The following is a 25,707-nucleotide window of genomic DNA, read 5'->3' as shown; positions in this document are numbered from 1 at the left end:
CCAACCCTGCTGCTGCCACAGTGCAATGTGCCCCCAGGAAGGCCAGGCAGGATCCCATCCTAGCGCTGAGCATTGCTGCAACCCTAAAAAACGCCCTTGGAGAGATGTACAGCCAAGGGAGGTGGTTCAGTCATGAACATTATCTGGCCAGCTCTCTCTTTAGTGGTTCTTTTATTGCACATAATAAAAACACTGAAAAAATATAAGTGAGAATTAATAATTTAGCCCCCGACAAGCAGGTTTGCTTGTTCTTTGGGTAATTCACCGTAACAGTCAGTCAAACAGAGAAATGCAAAGCAGTGAATTATTTAGTGGGCTCTCCTAATGAAAAAACACATAATTTGGTTTATTAAAGAATAGAGACGCTAAATAATTCAATTCACTGCTGTGTAGTTATCGAGCACTTCTAGAGTGACCCCCCCCCTTCCCAGAGCCATTCCCAATGCCGGAGAGGCCAGAAGGAGCAGAAACGCACACGGGATGGGGCAATACAGGCTGACACGGGGCTAGGCAGGACTGGGCTAAACCTTGGCTGCACATGCACCCAGGAGGCAAGGAACCGCCGATGCGCCCTGCGACCTCGCGACCTCGCTCCTGGCATTTGCATGCAAGGGGAGCATCAATCGCCGGATCCGTTCACAAGCGCAAAGTGAGTCTCCGGGGAAGGAGGCGGCGTTGCAGTATTTGCGGCCGTACTTCAGCACCACATTCACAGCAGCAGCGGGGCCGTCAGAGGCTCTGATTCGCAGCTGAGCAGCTTTTTAAATTCAGTTTTGCTGGCTCTGTGCTCAGGGTCTGCCCAGCATTGCCAAAGTGCATGGCTCCCAGCTTCCCAGGAAAGCCCCGGCCGGCTGCTGGTTGCAGGCCAGCACCTCTGCAGGGATGAGCCCGCTGCAGAGCAGGCTCTGGAGTTGCATCCGGTGCCCCAGGTTGGTTTCAGGATCCTGCTCTGGGGCTGAGCCAGGAGGGATGTCCTGAGGACGCRCTGTGTTTTTCCACAGTGGAACAACACCTAATATCCCCGGAGCTGGAAAGCACCGCATGCCTGAGCTGCTCTGCCATTTCCTTCCCAGAACAGGGAGGCACCAGCCTGTCCCTTCTCCCGCTGTCGCTGCTTCCTCCTTGGTGTCAACACCGACAGGGCTGCCCATGTCTGGCATCTTGTGCTTCCCGCAAAGCCCTGCGCCGAGCCCAGTGAAGCTGCTCCATGTCGAACTCCCCACATCCCCGGTATTTCAGCCACCTTTTGCAAGACTCCCCTTCCAGCAGCGCCAGGTCGGGGGTTGGGGGGGGGGAGACGGAGTAGTCCTTGCGCCTTGCAGGAGGGCTYACTTATCCCTGGATCCTCCGACCTCCCGGCGATGAGCATCAGGGCCAGGAATTGGTCTGCACGGACACCTGTAAATAAAATTCCTAATGAATTTGAGGTGTTCTGCCAAGAAATGATTGCTTCCTGGCTAAGAAACTCAGACGTGTTGCATTCTCAGCTTTTACTGGCAATGCTGGCCCACCCTTTTCCTTCACTCCATGGCTAAGGGGGATTGCCAGGGCAAAGGGCTTGTTATTAAAAAGCCAGCTCTTATCTCATTAACGCAGTCATTTACCTCCCCTCGGAGGGAGAGAAGCAGCGCCCGCTGCAGCCCGGCAGCAATCGAGCGAAGGAGCGTGCACGGCATCCGCCGGCAAGCACCCCCGCTGTGCAAAGCCCCCGGCAGAGCGCTCGCGCCGCCGTGCGAAGTTGCCGTCGGCGAGCGGGCACGGACACACCGCGCGCACAAAGCGCCCGCTGCGGAAGCACGTGCCGCTGAGCGTGCACCATCAGGGGCAGCGCTGATCCCGGGACACGGACGTCATGGGCAACTGCATCCCCGTGGTGAGTGCACCCCCTTTTTCCCTTCTTCCTCTCTCTCTCAAGCRCTTTTCCATCCTGCTGGGAAGCCCCCGAGGCAGGGGCTATGGGCAGGCCTCCACGATAACGCCGCATGCTCTCCTTGCATGCCCGTGCCGGGCTCTCGCCTCTGCCCTGTGCTCCGAGCAGCTAAGAAAAATGTGACCCGAGACCATGGACACAGGGTTGGCGCTTCCCAGAACCATCTTGGCAGAGGAGCATCTCGAGGTATTTCAGTGTAGAGAAAACCACCTTCTCTAATGGGTCGCCGTTTCCAGTTTTCCTGCCGCCTATCTCCCTTCTCCCCTCTTCAGCTCTTGCACTGACCCCTCTCCTGCTGCCCCCACCCCAAGAGCCCCAAGGGCTCCCTTTCTCTGCCGCTTCTCTCTCCCACACCCAAGCCACCCTTCCATACTTGCTGGTCACCTCCCAGTTCTCCCCAGATCCTTTCTGCACTCTCCAGGGACTTTGGAGGTCCAGGTCCACAGTGGAGGGCACCCTGCACCAAACCTTCACCCACCTCCTGCCGAAGGGGGTGCAGGGCAGTGGGCAACACAGGGGCACTGAGCTGGGGCCACTGGGAAACATTTTCTTGTGTCCAGCTTGGTGGGGCTTGCACCCAGCCGTTGGGCATTTGCACCCAGCCATTGCAGGGTTTGCACCCAGCTGTTGCAGGGTTTGCACCCAGCTGTTGCAGTGCTCATGCTCTGCCCATGTGGAAGAGAGCAGCTCTCGGGAAGGGCAGCAGCAGGCAGTGAGAGCGTGGCTGCCAACGGCCCAGTGCCCTCAGAGCGGGTCCCCACATCCAGCAGTTCGCAGCAAAGGTCTAAGTGTCCAAAGGACGCAGCAGCATCAGGCAGCAATTTCCACCGATAAAGGTATTAAGGCTTGAGCAGCTACTAATACCAGCAGAGCTTCGCAGTGACGTGTGCATGAGGATTTCCAAGCCAAGAGTTCTCTTCCCTGTGGGGACGGGCTGCCACGGCCCCAGAGGCCGTCACCCTCCCCAAAAGGCACAAAACCCCTGGGAAAAGCAGTGCCAGCCCCTGAAGAGCCCCGCAAAGGGTCTATCTCAAGCCACCCCTCTGAAGCCGTAAAGAAACTTGGGGCTTTCACACCTTAGGCATAGCCAGGGCTCTGCTCCCTCTTGCGGGTGCTGGTCCCTGGGGCAAGATATCAGCCCCAGGCCAGCTCCATGCTCCCTCTGCCAAGCAACGTGTCTCTGCCTGATAACTCACCGCAAACAGTGCAACGGGTGTAAATAAATCCTCAGCAATGACGCCCGAGCGTGACACCCGCTCATCTCCTTTGCAGAGCCCCAGCGTCCTGGAGAGCAGTACCTTCTTCGATCTCATGGACATCATAGAAAATTTCTCCATGAGCGAGAACTACAGCAGTGTGGACTACACCGACGCCGAGCCCTGCCACAACTCTTACTGCCTCATCTTCCAGAATGTGGCTCCCACCTTCCTGGCTACAGCCTGCGCCTTGGCAGTCCTTAGCAACTTGGTGCTGCTGGTGGCCTTGTCCAAGTGCCACCATGTGTGGAGCCRGCCCCATGGCAAAGCCTTGGTGGCCCAGCTGCTGGTGGGCAGTGGGCTCTTCACCCTGCTGCTGCCCATCTTTGCAACCAGCATCTGGTATGGCTGGAAGCTGGGGATGGGGCCGTGCAAGCTTGTCCACGTGCTGTGGCACTGGAGTCTCTTTGCCCAGGGCCTGCTGGTGGCCAGTGGCTTTTGCACTGCTTGGAGACGCTGGGACCGTYCAAGCCAGCGGCTTGCCGTGGTGGTTTGGGCAGTGGCTCTGCTGTTRGCAATGCCGGCTGGTTTCACCAGCGGCACAGTGGCAAACTCAGAGGTGTCCTGCATCCTCAGGAAAGTGGAGATCCTCTCCCCGGCCTACCTGGCCCAGCTCACCATCTACCTGTGCTTCTTTCTGCTGCTGCCGGTAGCCGTGGCGGTGGGCAGGCTGGCCGTGCCATGGCTGCGGAAGGGGTGGGAGGCAGCGAGCTGGGTGCCCTGGATCTTCTTCAGCTTGTGGGTGCCCTACAGCATGGGACTCGCCGTGGAACTCCTGCTGCACATCCAGGTGSTCCAGCCCACCTGCAGCACCTTTGAGCACTTTGACTTTGCTCTGGGGCTCTGCAAAGCCCTGGGCGTCCTGCACTGCTGCCTGGGGCCGCTGCTGCTCCTCTTTGCGCGGCTCCAGCACTACCAGACGAGGTCCCGCAGCATGGCCCGAGCAGCTYGCACAGCACCCAAGGGCACATGAAGTGGCACCCATCTGTGTCACACCAATGGTGCCCAGCCCAACCTTCAGGCCCACAGCAAGGTGACTGCTCCGGCCTTCTCCGTAGCCTCCAAAACGTGACAGCCAAGCACTGTCGGCGCCTTTGCAGCATGCAGCAGCACTCGGTTGATCCAACAGTGGGGCACAACCGGCAGAGCCTACATCTGGCCTCAGGTGCCCCGTTCTCCTGCAAAACGGACAATAAAGTATCCCCGGTTTGGATACTCTCGTGGTTCTGGCTGCCTTATTCAGAAAAGCCCCCCAAAAGGGGGCAGTGCACTGGGAGACACCCAGTGCAGGGGGCATGGGGCACGGTGCGCAACGCATGGCTTTCAGTGCTGGTGCACAGCGCGGGRTGCTCAGTGCAAGGGGCAGAGCGCAGGGCACGCGACGCGGGATGCACAGCGGCGGGGGCGGGCAGCGCGGGGCGCAGAGCAAAGAGCGCAGGGAGTTGCACAGCGCAGGGTGCGCGGTACAGGGTGCTCAAGGCAAGGTGCACCAGGCAGGGTGCGCAGCATGGGGTGCCAAATGTGTGGCGCACGGAGCATGACACCCAGTAACGGGGCACCCGGTGCCTGCTGCACAAGGCGCAACACAGCGCAGGGTGCTCAATGCAGGACRCGGCGCATGGCACAGCGCAAGGAGCACGGCGCAGGTTGCATGGCAAGGGGYGCCCGGCGCGGGGCGCGCGGTGGATGACGGGGCAAGGTTTGCACCGCAGGGCGCACTCGCTCGGTGCGCCGAGCACGGCACGACACAGACACACCATGAGTGGCCCCGTGTCCCACGTTCGCTGCGTGATGCCTCCTCTCTGCCAYCTTGCAGGAGCCCAGCTGGTGGGTGCAGGCGACCAAGGGAAAGTCAAGCCTTGCAGGTTCAGCACAGCGCCAGTGCAAGCACATCTGTCCTGGTCCAGCAGGACCAAGGCTTCCCACTCCTGATCCAGTGGCATCTCCTGGCCATTCGAGTAATGAGGGGGCAGCACTCAGGCTGCTCTTGGCTACATTTTTCCTGCCTGCTGATCACTGCAAAGTCCCCACCCCCACCCCCTACCAGCAGCCGCTCAGTGCAACCTGAGGGAGAAATGGGTTTGACCTTGGATGCAGCAGATTAACTTGGCTTGAAAAGGGCAGCGAGAGAGGCACAGGGCACTTGTCACTGTCCCGCTGTGGGACCTGAGCCCCAGACACCGGAGACCAAAAGCAGCAGCTTGTGCAGCCACAGCAGCCAGCACAAAGTGGGGGGGGGGAAGGCAAAGAACGTCCAGGATCGAGTGGGAAGACTTTCCGCTCCCACCAGAAAGAGTCCACGGGCAAATTGTCCCAACGCTCACCCCAGCACTCGGAGAGGGCAACGCTCACTCTCAGCACCCAGGAGAGGGGGATGCTCATCTCCAGCACCTAGGGAAGGCAATGTTCATCTCCAGCACCCAGAGGAGGGCAGTGCTCACACCCAGCACCCAGGGGAGGGCAGTGCTCTCCCATGTATCATTTAGGCATGATCTGAGTGGGGTTTTACCACAGTTGAAAGCCAAGGCAGGATTTAGCCTATATTTGTATTAGGAGCTGTGATCTGTCTTCACCACCCTGCTTAACCCCACTTGCTCACAGCAGAGCTCTTGGCTGCAGATACAGAGCAAGTCAGGAAAGCTGCAAAATCTRCAGGGAACGGGGCAGATCTTGGGTGCTCCTAAATTGCAGGATAGGAGTCTCTGATCCAACATAGGCATCAGAGCTTTGCCTTCAGCTCCAGCCTTGGAGATGCAGCCAACAGCATCCACCAGTCACGGCCAGATCCATCACAGCCCCTGAAAGTGCTTCTGTCTTTTTTTGACCACGGAGAGTGGTGGTGGTGGGAACCACAGACATGTAAAAATAAGTTTAGGACTACACGCCTTGATGGACTTTGTCAATAACATATAGGAGAAATCCAAGTTCTCCGAGCTCCGTGGGAGATGGATGAGCCCAGGTCTTTCCTGAGCTGTATAAATCCTGGTGCTCACCTCACCTTCCCCACGGGGTGCGTGTCCCCAGCATCCATGCCAGGAGCCTCTTCATCAAGCTCTTGACAGTGTTTTGAATGTGGCAAGCACTCATCACTCCTCCTGGCAGCTCCACTTGGGTTTTAAGGAGCTCAGAAGCCCAAATGACCCTTCAAAATGTCAATAAGAAGATCAGTGGGACAAGCACAGTAATTCTGGCCTGAGCAGACAGCAGAAATCATGGCTGCAGCCTTGCAGCTCTGCGAAGAGACAGCACAAATCCTCCCTGTGCTGAGAAAGAAGCCTCTGCTCTGGTAATGCAATCACAAGTACGACAGCTCGGCACCGCTGGAATTTGCTCTGATTTAAGCACTTGCGTGGCTATAAAATGTGGTGCTTTGTCCTCGCTTCTAGCACTCATATCTCCACGGGCAGAGGGTCTCTTATCACCAGGAGGAAGTTTGATCCCTGTTTTTCTCATCCGTCCCCAAGGCAGATCCTCTTTCCGCAGATGTATCCCTGAAGCCAGATGGCTCTCAGGTGAGCTGGGCTGGGAAGGAGAACCAGTCTGATCCACACTGCAAAGAGCAGGGGCGGGTTATAGTCATCCACCAACACAGGCCAGGTGAGATACTGCCTCAACTTGCCTCCTCTGTTTTTTATCAATGAGCAGGTCACCGGTCCCAAGAACACGGGGATGTGGGTTCCCATCAGTCCCATCCTGGGACAGAGGGACCTCTTGTCATGCTGGGTTGGCTGCAGAGCTGTGGAGATTTACTGCTTGACCTCACCGATCTGCTGATTTCATCCGAATTAGAGCCGTAACTGGGGAAGTTGTGTGAAATCCACCCAGAAGTATGACTTCCTCTTTAGCTGTTTGCTGCTGGCTGCAGTTAATGAAGCCAGAAGTATGGGGCCAATTTTAGGCCTTTGGCAGTCATGAGGCAGCTTGGAGCTGACTGCTCTCCCATCCCATCCACGTCAGCAGTGCCACGAGAATTAGCCTGGCCATCAGAGCCCGTCACGGTCACCAGGCTTGGCATCTGCCAGGTCCCCGTGGATGTCTCCTCCCTTCCCCTGGGCTCTCAGCATTGTCAGCCTGGCCATTTGGGGCTGGACACGTGGATGTGCTCAGCAGAGACATCCTGGGGGGTGCTCCAAGGGCTGCCAAAGCTTATCCATCCTCCCAAAAATCTTGGAGGGGGGAGACCTCAGTGCTGGAGATCTCGTTTGTGCATGAGGATCTCTGAGGCTTTGCTGGCTCCCRGTTCCACTCTGGCAGCCCCAGCTCTCCAGCAGGCATCTTCAGGATGCTCAGAGCCMCGTTGCTCATGTTCCCCATTTCCATGGGGCTTGTCCTTGCCCTGTGCTGAGCCCTGCCTGCCCCTCTTTGCCCTCCAAAAAATCAACCAGTCAGTGCTCCTGTGCTGGTGCTGCACCCCAAGCCCGAGGCAAAGTCTTGGTTCTTGATAGGAGAAGGCAGTGCAGCCTTGAAGCCATGAAGCCTTTAGGCTATGAAGCAGACGCAGGGCTGCAAGGCTGTGGGGTGAACCGTGCCTCAGTTTCCCCAGTTTGGCGGTATCTTCATGAGTCTCAGGGCAGGGGAGAGCTGGTGGGGCTGGCAAAACGGCCGAGCTGGCCCAGGGTCAGGCCAGAGCCCTGCAGTCCCAGGGCCGGCGTGGGCTTCCCCGACGTGCCACCTCCACCGGCTTAGCCAGGTCGCCGGGAGCCCTCGGCAGGCGGAAAGGGCAGCCGCAGCTGCTGATCCCCACACCGGCGTTTATCTCCGTGAGTGAAGTGAAGGGGGATTATTCACTCTCTCCTGACGAGCAGAGATAAACGTCATGTCAGAGATCAGCCGGCAGGGATTATATACAATATATATGTTTGTCAGGCCCTGTYCTCCTGGGCTCAGCCTGCATTTAATGACAGGTACTGAGAAGTACAAGGAACACGCGGGCTCGGACCGGCTGCAAGCACAGCTCTGCTTTCAATAATTTGTCAACTGCTCTGTCACCCACGAAATAGCAAATGGCTCCAAAATGCTCCCACCAAACCAGCATCAGGGACTTTTCTCCAGACACCTCCTCCCAGAGCAGAGSGATGCACAGGCCCAGCCGGCGCCACTCTTCAGGCTGGCTGTGCTGCCGGGACATGCCGTTTGAGGGTCTTTGGCAAGGAGCYGCAGGGGTGGGTTGCAAACACGCTCCCATGGGTGCCCGCTCATCTGCAGGCGAGAGAAATGGGTCCATGCCATCCCAGGCAGACGACTCCATAGAGAGGATGCTGGCAGTGCAGTGCGCATGTCCCACGTACAGATGGGACCATTGCAAAGTGAAGGCCCAAGAGGAGAGAGTCCAAAATTTTATGATCCCCGTGGGACACCAACAGACATGTTCACCTCACCTCTGCCTCTCTAACACACACAACCTAAACTTGGATCGCCCCCCAAAAAGTCCATCCTCGCTGCTACTGGGGGTTGTTTCTCTCCCTGGAAAGGGAGGACCAGGCCCACTGAAGAATTTAAAACAGCAGCAAGGGTGTTGCAGACTGGCGAGGAAGGAGCCGTAAACCCAACAGAGAAGCAACCAAGCACTAGCCAGGAAAGGTGCACCTTCTGAGCTCTGGCACAGACCAGGAGGACTACATGGATACCAGGAGGCAGCCTTGTAGTAAGGCACYCAAGCCCTTGTCCTCATGCTGTCTACAGGGTGCATGGCCTGCTCAGAGCCAACTGCACCATCGGCTCATCACCATGCCCCTGGAGCAGGGCYGCCTGGATCCCTCTCCTCCACCCCTGGGTACAGGGAGGCCTCAGAGGCCGGCACAGAACCAGGCCACACCATCCCAGCGGATTGGGCCAGGGGTAGTGTTTCCTGAGGATGTTTGGCCCAGCTATGCCCTGCCAAGTGCTGGTTCTTATGATAAGATCCATCACCTCCAGTCACACTGCAATTAGGACTCCCGCAGGACCAGCTGACAGGAAATGGGAGGCATACGCTCCTCGTGCTTCCAAATTAGAGAGAAAAGTTAATAATGGCAGAGAAGCTCTCCAGTCTATTAGCGGGAAACAGGGTGATTTATATCCAGCATTGGAGGCGGTTAACCAGCCCTCATCCATTCCGATTAGGGACGGCTCTGCGCGCAGTCACAAGATGCACAGGCTGCAAAATCAGTGTGGAAGGAGAACCAAGAGAGATTCTGGATAGGGGAAGGAGATATGGAGGCACAGGCCCATGGCCAAGACAGCAAGGTCTTGCCACCAGCCGGGTCCATGGCGCAATGGTGGCCATGGCAGCCCATGGAGAGTTTGGTCAGGCCCTCACCCACTCCATGTTCAGCCATTCAGAAGAAACACGAGGAGCTGCTCCAGCTGGCACGAGCCCCACAAGACTTTGAGGTTCACCCCTTGCTTCCAGTTGAGCCAAGCTAAGTGAAGGGATAGACCTGATGGAGAAATCACTCGTATCTTCCCCAGAGTGGTATTGCAACCCATGGCCAAGAGCAGCCCAGTTCTGTCCTGCCGCCTGGTCCTTCCAATGCACTCCCGAGATGGCCATGCTTCACTACCAGTGATGCTCAGCGATGCTGTGAATGGTCCCCCCTCCAGCTGCCTGCAGGGTTGTAATTAAATTTGGCACCAACACATTTATCTCGCCCAAAGTGATTTGATTCTCTGCATTTTTAATCTGGGGATTAGCCTGGCAGTGGTTCACCACACTCAGGCTTAATTTGCACCACAGGGCCCCTCGGGACCACCCTGCTCGGCATCCAGCCCAGCATCAGTTCATTAATACACCCTGGTTCCTAAAATGCCTGTGAACCCACGGGCTCCTTAAAGCCCTGTTGCCATGCGCAGCCCGTCAGGATCTCTCCAGGTAGGAAAGTCCCAAGAGTCGTAGGGGATTTCTCTGGACTGCTGTGTGTCCCTTTGGCCATTCCCCTCGCAGCCCAGATGGAAACTGTCCCCCTTTCTAACTAGTTTGCAACTCCTATGRGCAGCAAATTGCCCAGTGGGGCCTGGACTGTGCTTCCTGGCTGTGTTCAGCCCTGTCTGCCCTCCAAGGAGAATCCACGGAGGGTGTCAGGACCCTCCTTTGCTTGGTGCACTGAGTTTGACGTGGTTTCTTCTGCCACCTGGTGCCCACAACTTTATTTTCTGGCTCTGTCCCATGGTCTTTTCCTGAGCTCTCAGACTGGGAACAGCTGATCTCGTGCTATGCATTCCCAGCGAGGARATGGGCTTCGGCCACCAGCCCCGCACAGCGGGGGCAGGACGGAGCTGCAGCCCTGGTGGCATCCACCATGGGAGGATGGAAATGGCACGGCCAGACATGATTCCTCCCTTGAGGTTTGATGGCATGGCCAGACATGATTCCTCCCTTGAGGTCTCTATCCCTCCCAGCAAAGCTACTTACTTGGTGCTGCAGTTGTCCCACAAGGCCCAGTTCTGGGGCAACTGAGCACCAAGAGAACCTGCAGATGTTTCTGGGAACCAGAAGGCAGGAACTCGCCAAGCTTCTGCCTTGGTGGATGAGGTTGCTGGGCAGCTTCATCTTCCTTCTCTGAGAGCACTTCAGATTAGCCAAGCTGAAATCAGGATGCTCTTCCTAGGGGTTTTGCCAAAGGATGGGGTGAGAGAAGGTGAAAAAAAAAATCACTCTCAGGGTGTCCTTGGCTACCAGAGCAAGCCAGGTGATTGGGCACAAACCCAGGGCACAGCTCCAAGGGGGAGCCTCGTGCAGATGGGGGAGAAAGAGTCTTTCATGAGTTTCACAGCACAACCGCATGACAGCGTGAAATCACTYTCCTAGGCCATGCCAGGCTGCTGGGGACAGGATTGGAGGGAGGCATCTCCCCTCCCACCCATCCGGCGGATAAACCAGGCAGGCGCCAGCCCTGCACTGAATGTGCTGCTATCCTCAGCCACCGTCCAGGATTCCCTGCACCGAAGACCATGAGGAAGCTGCAGTTCTGGCTCACTGTCCTTGCTGGCCTCTCGCGGATCATGGCCCAGGAAGGTAGGGCTGTTTGGGGGAACTGGAGCCAGCATGTGGGCAGGTAGCAGATACAGGGAGCACAACACAGCTAGAAATCAGAGGAGCATCCTCCCTGCCCCAGGCCAGATGCTTCCAGGGACTCCCAAGCCCCATCCTGCAGTGACTGCTCTAGACTGTGTCTGCAGTCAGGGTGGTTTTAGCAGAAGGTGGCTTTGGACCCATACATGGGCTGGAGGTGCTGCTGGGTCACAGGCTCCGAGATGAAGACATCTCTCTGGGGTACAGGACACTATGGAGGGATGCCAGGGCCCAGCGAGGACGCTCTCACCCAGAGGTACCCAGATCCTGAYAGTGGCCCCAGGGTACCCTCAGCTTGGCATATGGCACTTCAGGATGATGGTTCTGCTCTGTCCAAGCCAGACTTTGCCCAGACTGCACATCCAGGGTGAGACAGTATTGTGGTGAACCCCATAACGCTTACTACACCTGAAGGCATGCCCACACAGAACCATGCCCTGCCCCACACAGAATTCCTCTTGGCCGGGTCCTGGTGGTACCTGGCAGAAGTTGTTGGAGCCCACAGTTTATGCAAGGGCCCGATAAGGAGCAGTTAGTGGGGCTGAGGGATGTGTGCCCCCGGGGAGCAAAACAGGAACAAGACTGGGGTCAGCAGAGTGGGCACTGGGGATCCAGAGTCACCCAGGGGAAATGGGAGAGTGCAGGAAAGCTGAGAGAGGGTGAAAGGGGGCTGCATGACCCTCTGGCTGAGTGCCWGCAGGGCCCCAGCTCCCGCAATGTCCCATCTCTCATCTCCTAGACCTGTACCGAAAGGTGTTTGTCTTCCGGAAGGACCCTAGTGATGCCTATGTGCTCCTGAGGGCGCAGGCAGAGCAGCCACTGCAGAACTTCACYGTGTGCCTGAGGTCCTACACAGACCTCACCCGGCCCTACAGCCTCTTCTCCTATGCCACCAAGGCCCAGGACAATGAAATCCTCCTCTTCAAGCCCAAGCCCGGCGAGTATCGGCTGTATGTGGGGGGCAAGTTCGTCACCTTCCGTGTCCCCGAGGGCCGCTGGGACTGGGAGCACGTCTGTGCCAGCTGGGAGTCGGCCACCGGCCTCACCGAGTTTTGGTTCAATGGGAAGCCCTGGCCCCGCAAGGGGCTGCAGAAGGGCTATACGGTGAGCGTCGAGGCTATGATCCTGCTGGGGCAGGAGCAGGATGCCTACGGGGGTGGTTTTGACCCATACAACTCATTCACAGGCGAGCTGGCAGACGTGTACCTGTGGGATGTGGGGCTTTCACCAGACAAGATGAGAGCTGCCTACCAGTCCCTGCGCCTGCCRCCCGCCATCGTGGCCTGGAAGAGCTTGAGCTATGAAATGAAGGGTGACGTGGTGGTGAAACCCAGGCTGCGGGAGGCCCTGGTGCTGTAAGAACAGGCCAGATCCAGGGCTCCAATGGCCTCACCCCCCAACATCCCCTCACTGTCTGATCTGTCCCATCACCCACTTTGCATGCACAGGCCACCCATACCTCCAGGTGAACATGCCATCCACATGCCTCAGCGGGGCATCCTCGCACATGTCGGCATGGGGAAGAGAAAGGCTGCGCAACATCCCAGAGAGTAATAGCTCCTGGTGAGAAGGGGGCCAAGAGCACCCAGCTCGGCAGGATCCTATGCATCAAGGCTCAGACAGAGCTGGGGAGGGTTGGAAGCACACCGTCTCAGGCCAAGAGAGCATGAGACATTTCACAGCCTGGTAGGTTTCTCCATCGCTCAGCAAGGCATGACCTCAGCTGCCTCCACCGACCTGGATTCACCGAGCCCCAGCACCTGTCACCCACCTGTCACCTCTTCCCCAGAGCCTTAGAGAGATGTCTTCCTTTCTCAAAACCAGCCCCGAGCTGGCTCTGACTCCRGCTCCTCAGAATGCCCCGTGGGCCCTAGGATGGCTTCCCCGTGTCCAAATGAACACCGCAGCCCTGCAAAGAGTCATTTTTCTGCTCCGCTTCAGCAAAGGAAATCAAAACTGACATTAAACCCTTCTTCAAACACACAAGGAACAAGAACGCCGCCAGGGAGACTGTGATCAGGGTGAAAGGAGCAGCGAGAGAAGAAAAGACAGCTGCAGAGCTGCTGAATGAATGATTTGTGTGGATGTCAGCCAGGGACAAGGCTGAAGAGATTCCCACCCTGAATCCTGCCCAAGGCAGAGGGTGCTCAGCCTGAGCTAAAACTGGGGGATCTGTACAAGAGGGGATGGGCTAAACCAAGCAGATGAGCATGAATAAATCACCAGGACCAGATTGTATCTCCCGGGAGCTATAAGGCAACCTGAACATGGAACAGCCAAACTGCAGCGTGTAGCCTCTTGCTTACAACATCCACAGTGCCTGGATGCTGGGGGGGGGGGGCAGATATGAAGAAAAAGCTTTAAATAGCTCCTAGAGGATCTGGGAAAATGCAGGCTTTTAAGCCTGGGGTGTGTCCTGGGGGGGAGCTGTAATGGAGGTTAGAATTAGTGGATAAGTGGAGGTCTCCAAGCTGATGGCAGTCGGTCAGGAGCACAGCTCTGGAGAGGATAGACAGGCTATGCAAACTTGGACTCAGCACTCAGGAGCTGCCTAAACACACATGAAATGTTGGGCGATATTAGGAATAGCTGAGCCCAGCCACTGGTCCTGCCACTGCACAAGTCCTTGGTGCCCCCAGGCTGTGGTACCTGGCCCTGTTCCTGTGCCCTCATCTCAGAGAGGAGATGAGAAAGCTAGAAGCACTCAGAAGAGGAGAGTAAAGCTTGGGATGGGGCAGGGGGTAGATGCAGAGTGAGCTGAGACACTTCAGGCTGGGAGACACCCAAGGGGAATGTCATAGAGAGCTCCAAAAAGCAAGGTCCACCATTCCCTCTCCTCYCACCCCAGAACAGGGGACCATAACTGAGCTCATAGGAGCCAGGTTCAAAATAACCAGAAGGCATTTTTTTCTTTACTGTCAGACAATGGCCCAGGGGACTCTCTGCCACGTGGTTGGGATGTCTTTGCACTGACAGCCGTCCACACAAAGTGCCAGGCATCCCTGGGAAATGCATTTCCAAAGCAGCTTGTCCAAAYTCCTCTCTTCCCTGAGGAAAACATGAGAAAATTCACTTCCCTGTGGATCCCCTTGCAGATGAAATACCCCTGCTCTGGGGTTCTGGTAGGAACCAGCATCAGGGCTGAGCAGGGCTGGCCAACCGGTCCTGCATGTCTCTCTTTTCACCAGTCATCTCTGTGTCCTGGATGACACTCTYCTCTGGGGCCCTGTAGCCCTGTCCTGTTTCTTGAGGTTCCTGAGTATTCYCAGGAGAGGACACCAGGACAGATGYCCCTGGGATGTCCCTCMAGCTGCTTTCACTGCTYAGTTTTCCTTAGCTGGTGCCCTTCTCTGTCCCCAAGCCCTTAGCCAGAGTTGCGCAAACCATCCCCGTGTCCCAGATATGAGTCTATTCTGTCAGCRCTCCTGATGCTGGGCATCGGTTTGCTTGAACACGGGATCTCCCTTGCTGTCCCACCACACTGTCTTCAGGCATCCATGAAATGACAGGGTCTTGAGGGGTTATACCACCTGGTGGCATAGCAACCTTGCTCCTTCCAACCAGGAAATGCCAAGATGCTGCTCTCCATCCTCTCTTCATCCTGTCATTTTGAGAAATTAGCTGAATTATTGTGAGCACGGAGTTTCCCATGGTCAGCGCACCGGGGCTTGGTGCCCGTGGGTTCAGTGTGCCAGCGCATTCCAACTGGAAAGTTTTGCAACCATTCCTTGGCCAAATAGGAGATGTCCAAGGCCTGCCAAGCCCTGCCATGTCAGTGCGCAGCCTTTCCAGAGGACCCCACTGCTTGTCCTCAAGCTCATCCACATCCTCCGCCCTCCCTCCAACACGTGGCCTTGCTGTCCCTGGGCTCCCTGCCGGCCTGCTGGGTCTGGAAGACTATCAAGCAAATGGCCTGGTCTTGGACCATCTCCAAATTTCCCAAAAGCCCTGTGGCCTTCACATGGCAGTCAGTCACCCCGTGCACTCGGATGCGAAGGTTGCCAAYGAACGTCACACCGTTGCATAGCAATGCTGTCATCCTGGCACGCCCTCGCTGCCCATAACGCAGCTCAGCCTGGGAAGCGCGCAGCACAGGGGCTCTTCATTTCACCCTCACCCACGGAGCTGCAGGTGCTCAGGAGCAGCGGGGCACGTCGCCGCAGCCGAACACCATGGGGAAGTTGTGGCTTTGGCTGCTTGCTCTCACAGGACTCTTTGGCCCTTCTGCCGCACAAGGTAGGGCTGGAAGGGCTGCGCTAGGGGAACTCAGAGGGGAAGGTGGGGAAAGTCTGTGGGGGGTGCAGGAGGAAGCAATGGGTTCAGTGAGGGATGCAATGGGTGCAGTGATGCAGGAGGGTGCAAGGGGACACGCAGTGGCAGAGCAGTGGGGAGCAGCGCAGCGCACAGCTGCATTGGGGGACACTGTGCATTGGGAAGCAGAGCGGATGCAGTTGGAGGTGCAAGGGGAAGGTGCAGCACGGAGCAGTGGAGCACACTGAGCGCTGCAGTGAGGGGTGCAGTGAGTGCAGTGAAGGATGCAATGGGCACCTTGAGTGCACTGGTAGTGTGCAATGAGTGCAGTGGTGGTGCAGTGGCAGCCGGTGGAGCACAAGCGCAGCAGTGAGGGGTGCGCTGGGTGCAGTGGGTGCATGGGGGATGTAAGGAAGAGATGCGGTGGCAGTGCAGTGAGAGCCCAGTGGGGCACACAGTGCACTGCAGCAAGGGCACATCGGGGCAGAGTGTGGACACCACGCTGGGCACTGTGCGGGGTGACATTGGGGCGCAGCAGGATCTGCGGCAGGGAAACCGTGCTGGCTGCTGCAGCCCTGCTCATCGGGGCCCAGCAAGCACAGGCAGYGGCACCGAGCAAACCGTGGTGCAGTTGGGATCTACGGGTGGGGGCAATGGGCAGCAGCCCAGGGAGACCCCCCCCCATACCCAACCTAGACCTTCCCTCCCGGTGCTGCAGAAAAAGTGACTGCCACAATCCAGGCTCACCCGCCAGCGCCTACCGAGTACCATCAGCTGATGTTGTCCTGTGAGGTCTCYGGGGACCCTGGGTAAGGCTCTCTCCACCCCTCCTGTCCCTTCAGCACCGTGCTGGCAGAAGGCCCAGCACAAGGCAAGCAGGCTCCAGCATCCCCATGGGCAGCGGGAGGGGAAGGGGCAAGGTTGGGGTCTGGAGGGCTCGCAGGAGTGCCATGCTGGCTGCACRTCCCACACCCCATGACATGGCCACCCCCGGGTGCCCTCACCCCTGGTAACCCCCTGCCTGGCTCAGTCCCCTGCAGTTCCTGTGGGAGAAGCAAGGAAGCCAGGTGCCCCTGCAGAAAGGCCCAGACAACATCCTCCTCATCCCTTCCTTCAACAAGACCCACTGCGGCACCTACATTTGCACTGCCACTGGCTCCGAAGGCAGCGTCGTGGCCGCCTACAACCTGTGGATGAACGGTAGGGACAGKGTGATCCCCAGTCATGGGGGCAGCTGGCAGATGAGGCTCTTCCTCTCCTTTCCCCAGCTTGGCCTCAGCACCGTGTGGCCTGCATCACCACCACATGTGGTGGCCTTTGTCACTGCCGCCCCAGTGACCCACTCAGAAAACTCTGTGGGGAAGGTACCTCGCAGTCACACCCAGCCCCAGGTCTGGTGACGGCCTCCTTGACAGCGCGTTGCTTTGACTGCATTCCTGCTTCCCCCTGGAAAATTATCCCAGGTGGCGTGCCCCAGTTCGGAGGAGCTAGGAGACAGCCAGATGCCTTTGCCATGGCAGGAGCAGCCACTCTCTTCCCATTTCTTCCAGATCTCGTCAACAAAGTGTTTGTGTTTCCTCAAGAGACCAAGGGCTCCTATGTGCTGGTTAAGGCAAGACCGGACCAACCGCTGCAGAACTTCACCGTGTGCCTGAGGTCCTACACAGACCTCACTCGGCCCTACAGCCTCTTCTCCTATGCCACCAAGGCCCAGGACAACGACATTCTCCTCATCAAATCTAGGCCTGGGGAGTATTGGCTGTATGTGGGGGGCAAGTYTGTGTCCTTCCACGTCCCCATGGGGTCCCCAATGGGAAGCGAGCACATCTGYGCTAGTTGGGAGTCCACCACGGGCATCGTGAGCTTTTGGTTCAATGGGAAGCCCTGGCCCCGCAAGGGGATGCAGAAAGGCTATATTGTGAGCCACGAAGCGGTGATCGTGCTGGGGCAGGATCAGGACTCCTACGGGGGTGGGTTTGAAACCGGGCAGTCCTTTGTAGGGGAGATCTCAGAYGTGTACATGTGGGATTTGGGACTCTCAGGCAGAGAGGTGAAATCGGCCATGTACAACTCGCCCATTCAAGCCCCCATCTTTGGCTGGAGAAACTTGCCCTACGAGATCAAGGGAGAGGTGTATCTRAAGCCCTGACACAGCCCGGAGCCGTACAGAGGGCACAGGGCTGTTTGTCACTTCTACGCTCTTGCTGATAGGGTCTGGCAACCTTTAGGGAAGCTGTGATTGCCATGCAACCATGCTGATGTCCCCCCTTCCCCATCCACAGTTCGTAAGCCCCCCTCAGCCACATGGTGTCAAATCAACAAAGAARTGGGTTTGGAAAGCATCAGTGGTCTTTGCTGGCCAAAATTTATCCTGTCGAAGCTCAGTGTGGCACCTGGAAATCTGTGAGCAAGGAGATCTTCTGCTTAACCAGAACATCAGGGAGAAACCCAGGGTGTCACCTCTGCCCAGGGCTGGGTTACAGTGTCTGTAACTGGGACCCTCTGTCCCTGCACAGCACACACAAGATTTGACCTGTGCATGAGCAAATAAATCACGGGCACCTGGATGGCGTAAGTCAAACCAAATCATTCCCGTGTTCGTGCTTGGAGCCACTCCAGCAGAGCCAAGGGCGCTCAGCCAGGGTAAATCCCCACTGCTTCCTCCTATTGCTCCTCTGTCCTTCCCAGRGTGATCAGCACAGTGGGTGCCAGAGCTGCCAACCTCTCCACCACCCCATGGCAATCTTCATACTCCAAAGTCAGCCCTTCTCGGGCTAACTACAGCACCTCTCCCGGCACAGCAGGCAGGAGAAACAGCTGATCTGACATTACCACCTGGGAGTGGATGGTGGCAAACTGGGACACACACGAGGTTTCTGGGAGGCCATGGCAAAATCTGCCCATCAGAGGGTCAAGCAGGGCCAGATTGGGGCTTCCCAAACCACTCATCCCTACCAAAGGTGTCACACATGGAGCACAACCTCTATCATGTTCCACGTTGTCCCCCACCCAACATCTGGCTACCATTGAAGGAGCCCCCATTGGCATCCTCCTTACATCCAGGGGCAATCACCAGCTCCATCYAACTCATGTAGCCCCTGGCAGCTCCTTTCTTGGGCATGGGCTCTCTCATCCAGCAAGCCCCCTAACACACAGGTGGGTTCCCAAATAACAGCTGCTGTCCACCCACACACACCTCATACCCTGTGGGGCTCTGCCCCAAGAAGTCACATTGGCCTGGTCAACAGAAGAAGCTGTAGGGCCAGCTGAGGTCCATGTGGGATCTCCAGGACCAGCGAAGCCCTGCAGCAGCCATTCCAGCTTTACACCTGGCCCCACAGAGGCCTCATCCACATCTGGATGAGACAAGGGCTGACGCTTCAGCACGCACCTGCAACAGGAACCAAAGGGCTCCAGGGTGGTGGGGGACCTGCTTGCTGCCTCCATGGTCACACATATCCGGGCAGCATGGCATTCACCCCACTCGTCTCATACACGGTGGGGAGGACAAGCATCTCCAGCCCAGCAGCACTTTCTCATCGCCTGCTCCAAGCTCAGGTGGGCAGGGAGCAGCAGGTTGGGCACCCTRGAGCAGCGCCAGCCTGCTCTGGCCCCTGTGTGCCCTGGCCCTGGGCTTCCCCCGTGATATTTCTCCCTCTTCCTTTTTGCCTTTTTTTTAAATAACCCTCACCATGCGCACAACWGCCACATCCGGGAGCTTCGGCGGTCGGAAAACCCGTCCAACGCCCAGGCTGTGCCAAGGGCACCCATCACCCAGCTCCGTGCAGGTGCACCCAGCTCCTTGCCCGCTTCAGTCCCTGCCAGAGCCCATAAACCTCCCCCTGCCACCACCTGTGTGTTCTTTAAATACCATTTAAATACCATTTTCTTCCTCATAGCAAAGCCTCGAGCAGCTTTAATACCCACTTTAGTAGCCATCAGAAAAAAAAAAAAAAAAAAAAAAAAAAAGTATCTTGTTACTCTTCTGGAATGAAATTTTCTTCATCTGGAGAAGAAAAGAGATGATGATTTAATCGCAGTCATTGCTAACAAAAAGCATCATTCAGGTCACACGCTGCGAAAACGGTCATTTTATTACAGGCCAGCCAGCCCAGCAGCCTCTCGGTGCTATAAAATGACGCTGCAAACCTGTCCCCGGGGAAYGCCGGGGCCTCCTTCCCGCCAGCCGGGGCGCGCGGGAGAATTCCTGCCTTCCAGTGTCATCGTCCCGCGCCGGGAACGTGCCAGCTCAGCCCGGCAGCGGCCGCGCCAGCCCGCTCGAGCCCGTGCCCTGGCTCGGGGACGCGAGGCCACCGCCATCATCCGTCACGTGCRGGCCAAAGTCCCCGGGTGCCAGGCGGGCTCTGTCCCTGCAGCATCCCAGCTTTGCGGGTGCTGCCCGGGGCAAGGAGAGTCTAGAAAACCTGCTGTCCCCCCACCACCACCACCACCACATACCCCGTCCTGGGATCGTGCAGCGCCTGGGACAAATTCGACCATCAGATAATTAAACGGAGCTCGGTTTTCCCTTGGGAAACGGCTCGTCGGAAAACCAGTCGYGGTCGGCAGCGGAGAAGGAAGGGGTGCCGGGGTCGAGCGTGGCGAGGGAACACCGTCCCCTCCCACGTCTTGAGGACTTGCCCCTGCGCCCAGTTCACGGCCTGGACCCCTTCGCCCTGGACTTTGGCCCAGGCAGGCGGCTGGGTGCAGCCAGAGGGACCCCGGGCATGAAGGGGTGCAGCCGGGCACCCACGGGCACGGAGGGGCCAAGCATCAGGTGCTGGTGCAAAGATAGGGTTTAGTGCTCGTGCAGCCCCACGTCCTGACCCCAGTGCTCGGGGGGGGGGGGGCAGTTTATGCCGCGGTGCCCAGGGGGCTCAGTCCCCAGCGTAGTCCCCAGATCCCGGTGCCCGGGGTGTGTGTGGAGGGGGGGGGAATCAGCCCCAGTGCAATCCCTGTGTCCCAGTGCCCAGGGTGGGGGCTCAGCCCCCGCACAGTCCCTGGGTCCTGGGGGGGCTCAGCCTCAGTCCAGTCCAGTCCCCAGGTCCCGGTGCCCCGGGGGGGGCCTCAGCTCCAACGCGATCCCAGAGCCTAGGTTGGGGGCTCAGCACCGGCGCAGTCCCCAGGTCCCAGTGGCAGGGGGGGGGGGGCTCAGTCACCGCACAGTCTCCAAGTGCCGGGGGGGGGGCTCAGCCCCGGTGCAATCTCTGGGTCCCGGTGGCCGGGTTGGGGCTCAGCACCGGCGCAGTCCCCGGATCCCAGTGCCCGGAGTGGGGGGGAGGGGGCGGGGGCTCAGCCCGAGTGCAATCCCCGGTGCCCGGGGCGTTCAGCGCCGGTGCAATCCCCAGGTCCGGGTGCCCGGGGTGGGGCTCAGCCCCGGCGCAGTCCCGGTGTCCGGTGCCCGGGAGGGGGGCGGTGCTCAGCCCCGGTGCAATTCCGGGTCCCGGTGGGGAGGACTCGGTCCCGGTGCAGTCCCCGGTGCCCGGTGGGGGGGGGCCGCAGCGCCGCAGCGCCGCCGCCGCCGGCCCTGGCAGACGCTCCCTGCGCGCCGCCGCCGCCCGGCCGCTCTTTGCAGACGCTCCCCGGCAGCGCCCGGCCGCGCCGGGGCCTGCGGCAGCGGCGCCGGCACCGGGGCCAGAACCGGGGCCAGAACCGGGGCAGGCGCCGCTGGGGACCCGAGGTGGCAGCTCGCGGGTGGAGGGGGCTGCGGCGAGGGCGATCCTGCCGCGGCACCGGTTCGGTTCGGCTGGGGGGGGGCCGTCGGGGCAGCCCCACTTTGGGGTCCCCCACGGTCCGGGGGTGGGGTGAGGGAGTCCCGGGGGGAGGAACGGCAGTCTCGGCCTGGGATCAAGCCTGCATTTCACACCCCCGGGGCCGCCACGGTGCGGCCTCGTAGCTAGGCCCACCCATGGGCACCGCCCAGCCCCCCAACTTCTCGTGGGTGGCACGAGGGCGCCTGGCCGGGTTGGCCATGCCGCGGGAACCGGGCCACTACCAGTTCCTGCTGGGCCAGGGCGTGCGGCACCTGGTGTCCTTGACGGAGCGGGCGCCCCCGCACCACGGCTCCTGCCCCGAGCTGCAGCTCCACCGGCTGCGCGTGCCCGACTTCAGCCCCCCGACGCATGAGCAGATCCAGAGCTTCCTGCGCCTTGTGGAGGAGGCCAACGGCAAGGGGGAGGTAAGGCCAAGGGGGGCAACGGCAAGGCGGGGAGGGTAACGCTGATGGGGGGGTGCAGGGGGGCATGCCAACGTGGGAGGACGCCAACGGGAATAACACCAAGGAGGGGTAACACCAACGGGAATAACACCAAGATGGGGTAACACCAATGGGAATAACGCCAAGGAGGCATAGCATCAACGGGAGTAACGCCAAGGTGGGGTAACACCAACGGGAATAACACCAAGGGGGGGTAGCATCAACAGGAGTAATGTCAAGGTGGGGTAACACCAACGGGAATAACGCCAAGGAGGAGTAATGCCAATGAGGGGGACACCAAGAGGAATAACACCAAGGAAGGGTAATGCCAACGGGAGGAACATCAACAGGAATAACTCCCAAGGAGGGGTAGCATCAACGGGAATAACGCCAACGGGGGGTAACACCAACGGGAATAACGCCAATGGGGGGTAACGCTGATAAGAACAGCTCCATTGGCGGGGTAACAGCAATGGGGTGACGCCAAAGGGGGAGCACCAAGAAGGAGGTGATTCTGGGGGGTAGCACCCAGGGGAGGTAAYACCAAAGGGGTGACTCCAGAGGTTAGCACCAAGGGCAGGGGACACTGTGGGCTAACGCCAAGGCGGAGGAGCGCAGGTGAGGCCGCGAGGTGCTCCCGCTGGGCGCCGAGCCCACGCCGGCTGACAGCACCCTTCGCCAGGCCGTGGCGGTGCACTGCTTGCTGGGAAACGGCCGCACGGGCACCATGCTGGCCTGCTACCTCGTGAAGACCCGGAAGATGAGTGGTATCGAGGCCATCCAAGAGATCCGGCGGCTCCGGCCCGGCGCTATTGAGACGTACGAGCAGGAGAAAGCCGTGATCCAGTTCTACCAGCGCACTAAGTAGGTCTGGCCCCATCGACGCGTCTCCCACCACCGGGCCGCTTCACGCTGGACATAGCCAGCCAGAGGGACGCTGTCGGTGGGATCTGTCCTGCTGCGGGGCTGGCATGGACGGAGCCTGTGCTGGGTGGAGATGGTCGTGATGGAAATGAGTGGAGATGGTCGCTCTGTCGGGCCGGAAAACGTAGGGGATGCTGTTTCCAGGTTGGAGGAGCTGGTGTCTGTTCTGTCCATCATTAAAGGACTCTCCTGTGCTCAGGTCTGTGCTTGAGGAAACAGCTACTATGCGCTCACAGCTCCCACCAGCTCCGTGCCACCTCGGTCCACCAGCCACGCAGAGCATCGGCAATGATGGCTCCAAAGGAAAAGCCCGGAGAGGCCCCCAGATTCCCCAGCCCAGGGGACCGTGCACCCACTGGCAATGGGAGAGCCCAAGCGGGCTGATTGCTGCTTCACCAGGTAGCGCCGCTCTTCTCGGCCACCGTCCCAGCCAGCTGGGAGCATCTCCTGCAGCATTTGGGACCAGCTCCAAGGTGGTSCTTGCCTCCTGCATTATCCCTGGGGATGGGCAAGGCAGCAGCCCTTTGCCTCCAAGCATCACTGCTTAGCACCCAAAAGTCACCCAAGTCCCAGGGGCTTGCCAGGACTACGGGGCTGCCTCAAGGTGCACCCAAGCAGTGTTGGCCAAGAGGCACCCGTAGGTCTTGGAGAGCAGCAGCCTTCACTCATACCTCTCACCTTGGTCCGCAGCTGCATGCTGGGGTGTGCGCAGCTCCTATAGGTGCCAACCGTTGGGCTTTTTCSCAGCTCGATCCCTACAGGACTCAGAAGCGGCTCTGCTTTGGGCAGTGGAAACCAAGGCTGGTCGCGCGCCAAAGCGTTGACGTCGGGCTCCGTTTAGGTGCCGAAGACAGCAGCTACGTCAGAGAGCACGCAAGGGCCGACCCGTTGCCGAGATGTCGGATCCGAGGGACTTTGATGCTTAAAAGGAAGCTTAGCTGGAATTTAGGCATCTCTGTCCAAAAGTCCAATCCTGAAAATCTCTTCTCAGCTGCTCCTAACCTTGGTGGCATTTAAATCCTAAGTGCAACAAGTGTCACCGTCCCCATTCCCGGGCGCACAGCACATGGCCGGAAGCACCCAGCGCGAGCACGGCGTCTGCCACCCCAGCCGCCCTGAGCTGGCAGAGCTGCCGCCTCATGCCGGGCAGCTCCGGCGGCTTCCAAACTGTTGGTCGGAAAAATYCCCAAAATGTTTTGTTTTCCCCTCAGAAAAAAAAGCGCCAAGGTACCACCGACAAAATGACCATGCCCTCCTCAAAACCAGGCCCCGGGGTGCCCCGGGGTGGCTGCAGTGTCTGGGAGCTGTCCCATCTCCTCCATCGGAGCATCCTCGCGCGCATGGGGCCGGGAGCCGCTGGGGCGGCTGCGGGAGCGAGGGCGTCGGGTGGCTGCGTGTCCCGGGAGGCCCTGCGGCACTCCGCGCTCGGGGCTGGGYGCCCGGCGCGCCGGCGGGGTGCCCRTCCCACAGGCACGGCGCGCAGGGCAGCGGCTCCGGACGGAGGGCGCTGGAGCCGGAGGGGAACCCACTGTTTTCGGGGTGCACGCAGGGTCCCAACGCCCTTTTATTTGGCGGGGGGGGTGGGGACGTGACTGCGGCGCGGGCTCCGAGGCCACTGGCGTGCGCCTGCCCCGCAGGCCGGGGCGCGAGCGGCCCTGGGGGGGCTCCCGGCCCCGGGGGGGCTCCCGGCCCCGGGGGAGCCAGGGACAGGGCAGGGCCGGGCCAGGCACCGTCCATCGGCAGCGCCTAAGCCCGAGGGAGCCGGACTCACATGGGCCCATGAGATGCCGGAAAGCAGCTTAACCGCAGTATTATTCACTCTTAACTCCTCTTACTTTAGCTCTGTCCTTAATAGTCACCCAGGCTCAGAGGGCCGGGCCGGGCCGATGGAGGGGGGCATCGCCGACCCCTCCAAACCCCGGTGAAAGGACGGCCGGCACGCGGGGACGCGCCGACGCAGCCGCTTCCCAGCACCCGGCACCTCTCGGCTGCGCCGTGCCTCGGCCGGGGCCTGGCGCCGGGGCCGCCGCTCAGGGCGTTGGGCCTCGAGGCCGGGCGCCACCGCGCCGCGCCGGCGGCGGACATCCTCTCCCGCGTCGTCCCTCTGCACCAGGAGCCCCGGAGGAGCCGCAGAGCCCCCCCCACAACCCCCCCAGCTTGGCGGGCGGCCCAGCCGCGGCTCAGCCGCGGGTGGGCTGGGGACACGGCAGCGGTGGCCGTCSCCTCCCAGGGGATGCGTTTAGGAGGGGGATTAGCGAGACGATGGCCGGGGTGGGGGGGCTGGGAGCCCCGGGACGACGGCACGGCTCAGCCCCGGGGTGGGCGCCACGTGGCGACGGCTGCTCCCGGCCCACGTGTGTCCCATGCCCGTGTGTCCCACACCCATGTCGCACATCAGAGTGGCCGCAGGTTTGTCACAAACCTGTGTCCCACGCTCGTGTCCTTCACCCCCGTGCCCTCTCCTGCGTCCCTCACCCATGTCATGCGTTCCCGTCCCTCGCCCGCGTCCCTCACCCGAGTCCAGCATGCATGTCCCACGTCCCCTCAGCCATGTCCTGCACCTACGTTGCTGCGTTCTCCATCTGTGCCCCTCACCCGCATCCCACACTGGTGTCCCCTCAGCTGTGTCCCCTCTCCCATCTCCTCACACCAGTGTCCCCTCTCCCATCTCCTCACACTCATGTCCCCTCGCGCTCGTATCCCTCACCCATGCCCCCGTGTTCTCCATATGTGCCCCTCACCTGTGTCCCACACTAGTGTCCCCTCACCTGTGTCCCACACTAGTGGCCCCTCACCCATGTCCCACGCTGGTGGCCCCTCAGCCGTGTCCCTACACTCGTGTCCCCACCTCCATGTCCCACACCAGTGTCCCCTCGCCTGTCTCCTCACACTCGCATCCCTACACCCGTGTCCCCTCACACTCGCGTCCCCCACCTGCACCCCTCTCCCAAGCGCCCCCCCATGTCCCACACACGTGTCCCCGCCCCCACGTCCCCTCGACCACTCCCGCCCGAACTACATCTCCCAGCAGCCCTCGCGGCTCCCCTTCCCCCCCCCAACCACCACCCCGCTCTGCCATTGGTCGGTTCCCGCGGCGCGC

General features: G+C 59.7%; 4 protein-coding genes across 5 annotated transcripts; all 4 read left to right on the top strand.

Annotated features, from left to right (window-relative positions):
• Positions 1-1,615: 1,615 nt before the first annotated feature.
• On the top strand, positions 1,616-4,401 carry ACKR1 (atypical chemokine receptor 1 (Duffy blood group)). Of its 2 annotated transcripts, none has more exons than XM_085315602.1 (2): positions 1,616-1,873; positions 3,203-4,401. In XM_085315602.1, exons 1-2 carry the CDS (start codon positions 1,853-1,855, stop codon positions 4,157-4,159), a joined length of 978 nt encoding a protein of 325 aa, XP_085171728.1. In that variant the 5' UTR covers positions 1,616-1,852; the 3' UTR covers positions 4,160-4,401. The 2 variants fall into 2 exon arrangements, with proteins under 2 accessions (XP_085171728.1, XP_085171727.1); XM_085315601.1 differs by having other exon boundaries at positions 1,616-2,116.
• Positions 4,402-11,080: 6,679 nt separating this feature from the next.
• Positions 11,081-13,455, top strand: LOC146589833 (serum amyloid P-component-like). Its single transcript, XM_085315603.1, has 2 exons — positions 11,081-11,179; positions 11,976-13,455. Exons 1-2 carry the CDS (start codon positions 11,116-11,118, stop codon positions 12,593-12,595), a joined length of 684 nt encoding a protein of 227 aa, XP_085171729.1. The 5' UTR covers positions 11,081-11,115; the 3' UTR covers positions 12,596-13,455.
• Positions 13,456-15,408: 1,953 nt separating this feature from the next.
• On the top strand, positions 15,409-18,711 carry LOC146589832 (serum amyloid P-component-like). Its single transcript, XM_085315579.1, has 4 exons — positions 15,409-15,472; positions 16,206-16,296; positions 16,518-16,687; positions 17,038-18,711. Exons 1-4 carry the CDS (start codon positions 15,409-15,411, stop codon positions 17,634-17,636), a joined length of 924 nt encoding a protein of 307 aa, XP_085171705.1. The 3' UTR covers positions 17,637-18,711.
• Positions 18,712-21,255: 2,544 nt separating this feature from the next.
• Positions 21,256-22,805, top strand: DUSP23 (dual specificity phosphatase 23). Its single transcript, XM_085315578.1, has 2 exons — positions 21,256-21,665; positions 22,366-22,805. Exons 1-2 carry the CDS (start codon positions 21,396-21,398, stop codon positions 22,549-22,551), a joined length of 456 nt encoding a protein of 151 aa, XP_085171704.1. The 5' UTR covers positions 21,256-21,395; the 3' UTR covers positions 22,552-22,805.
• The last annotated feature ends 2,902 nt before the right edge of the window (positions 22,806-25,707 follow it).

This window comes from Rhea americana, unplaced genomic scaffold (assembly GCF_003343005.1).
Source record: "Rhea americana isolate MKP2758 unplaced genomic scaffold, rheAme1 scaffold_430, whole genome shotgun sequence".
NCBI lineage: Eukaryota > Metazoa > Chordata > Aves > Rheiformes > Rheidae > Rhea > Rhea americana.
The sequence above is the reverse complement of the archived record's forward strand: the minus strand, read 5'-3'. Positions and strand labels throughout refer to the sequence as shown.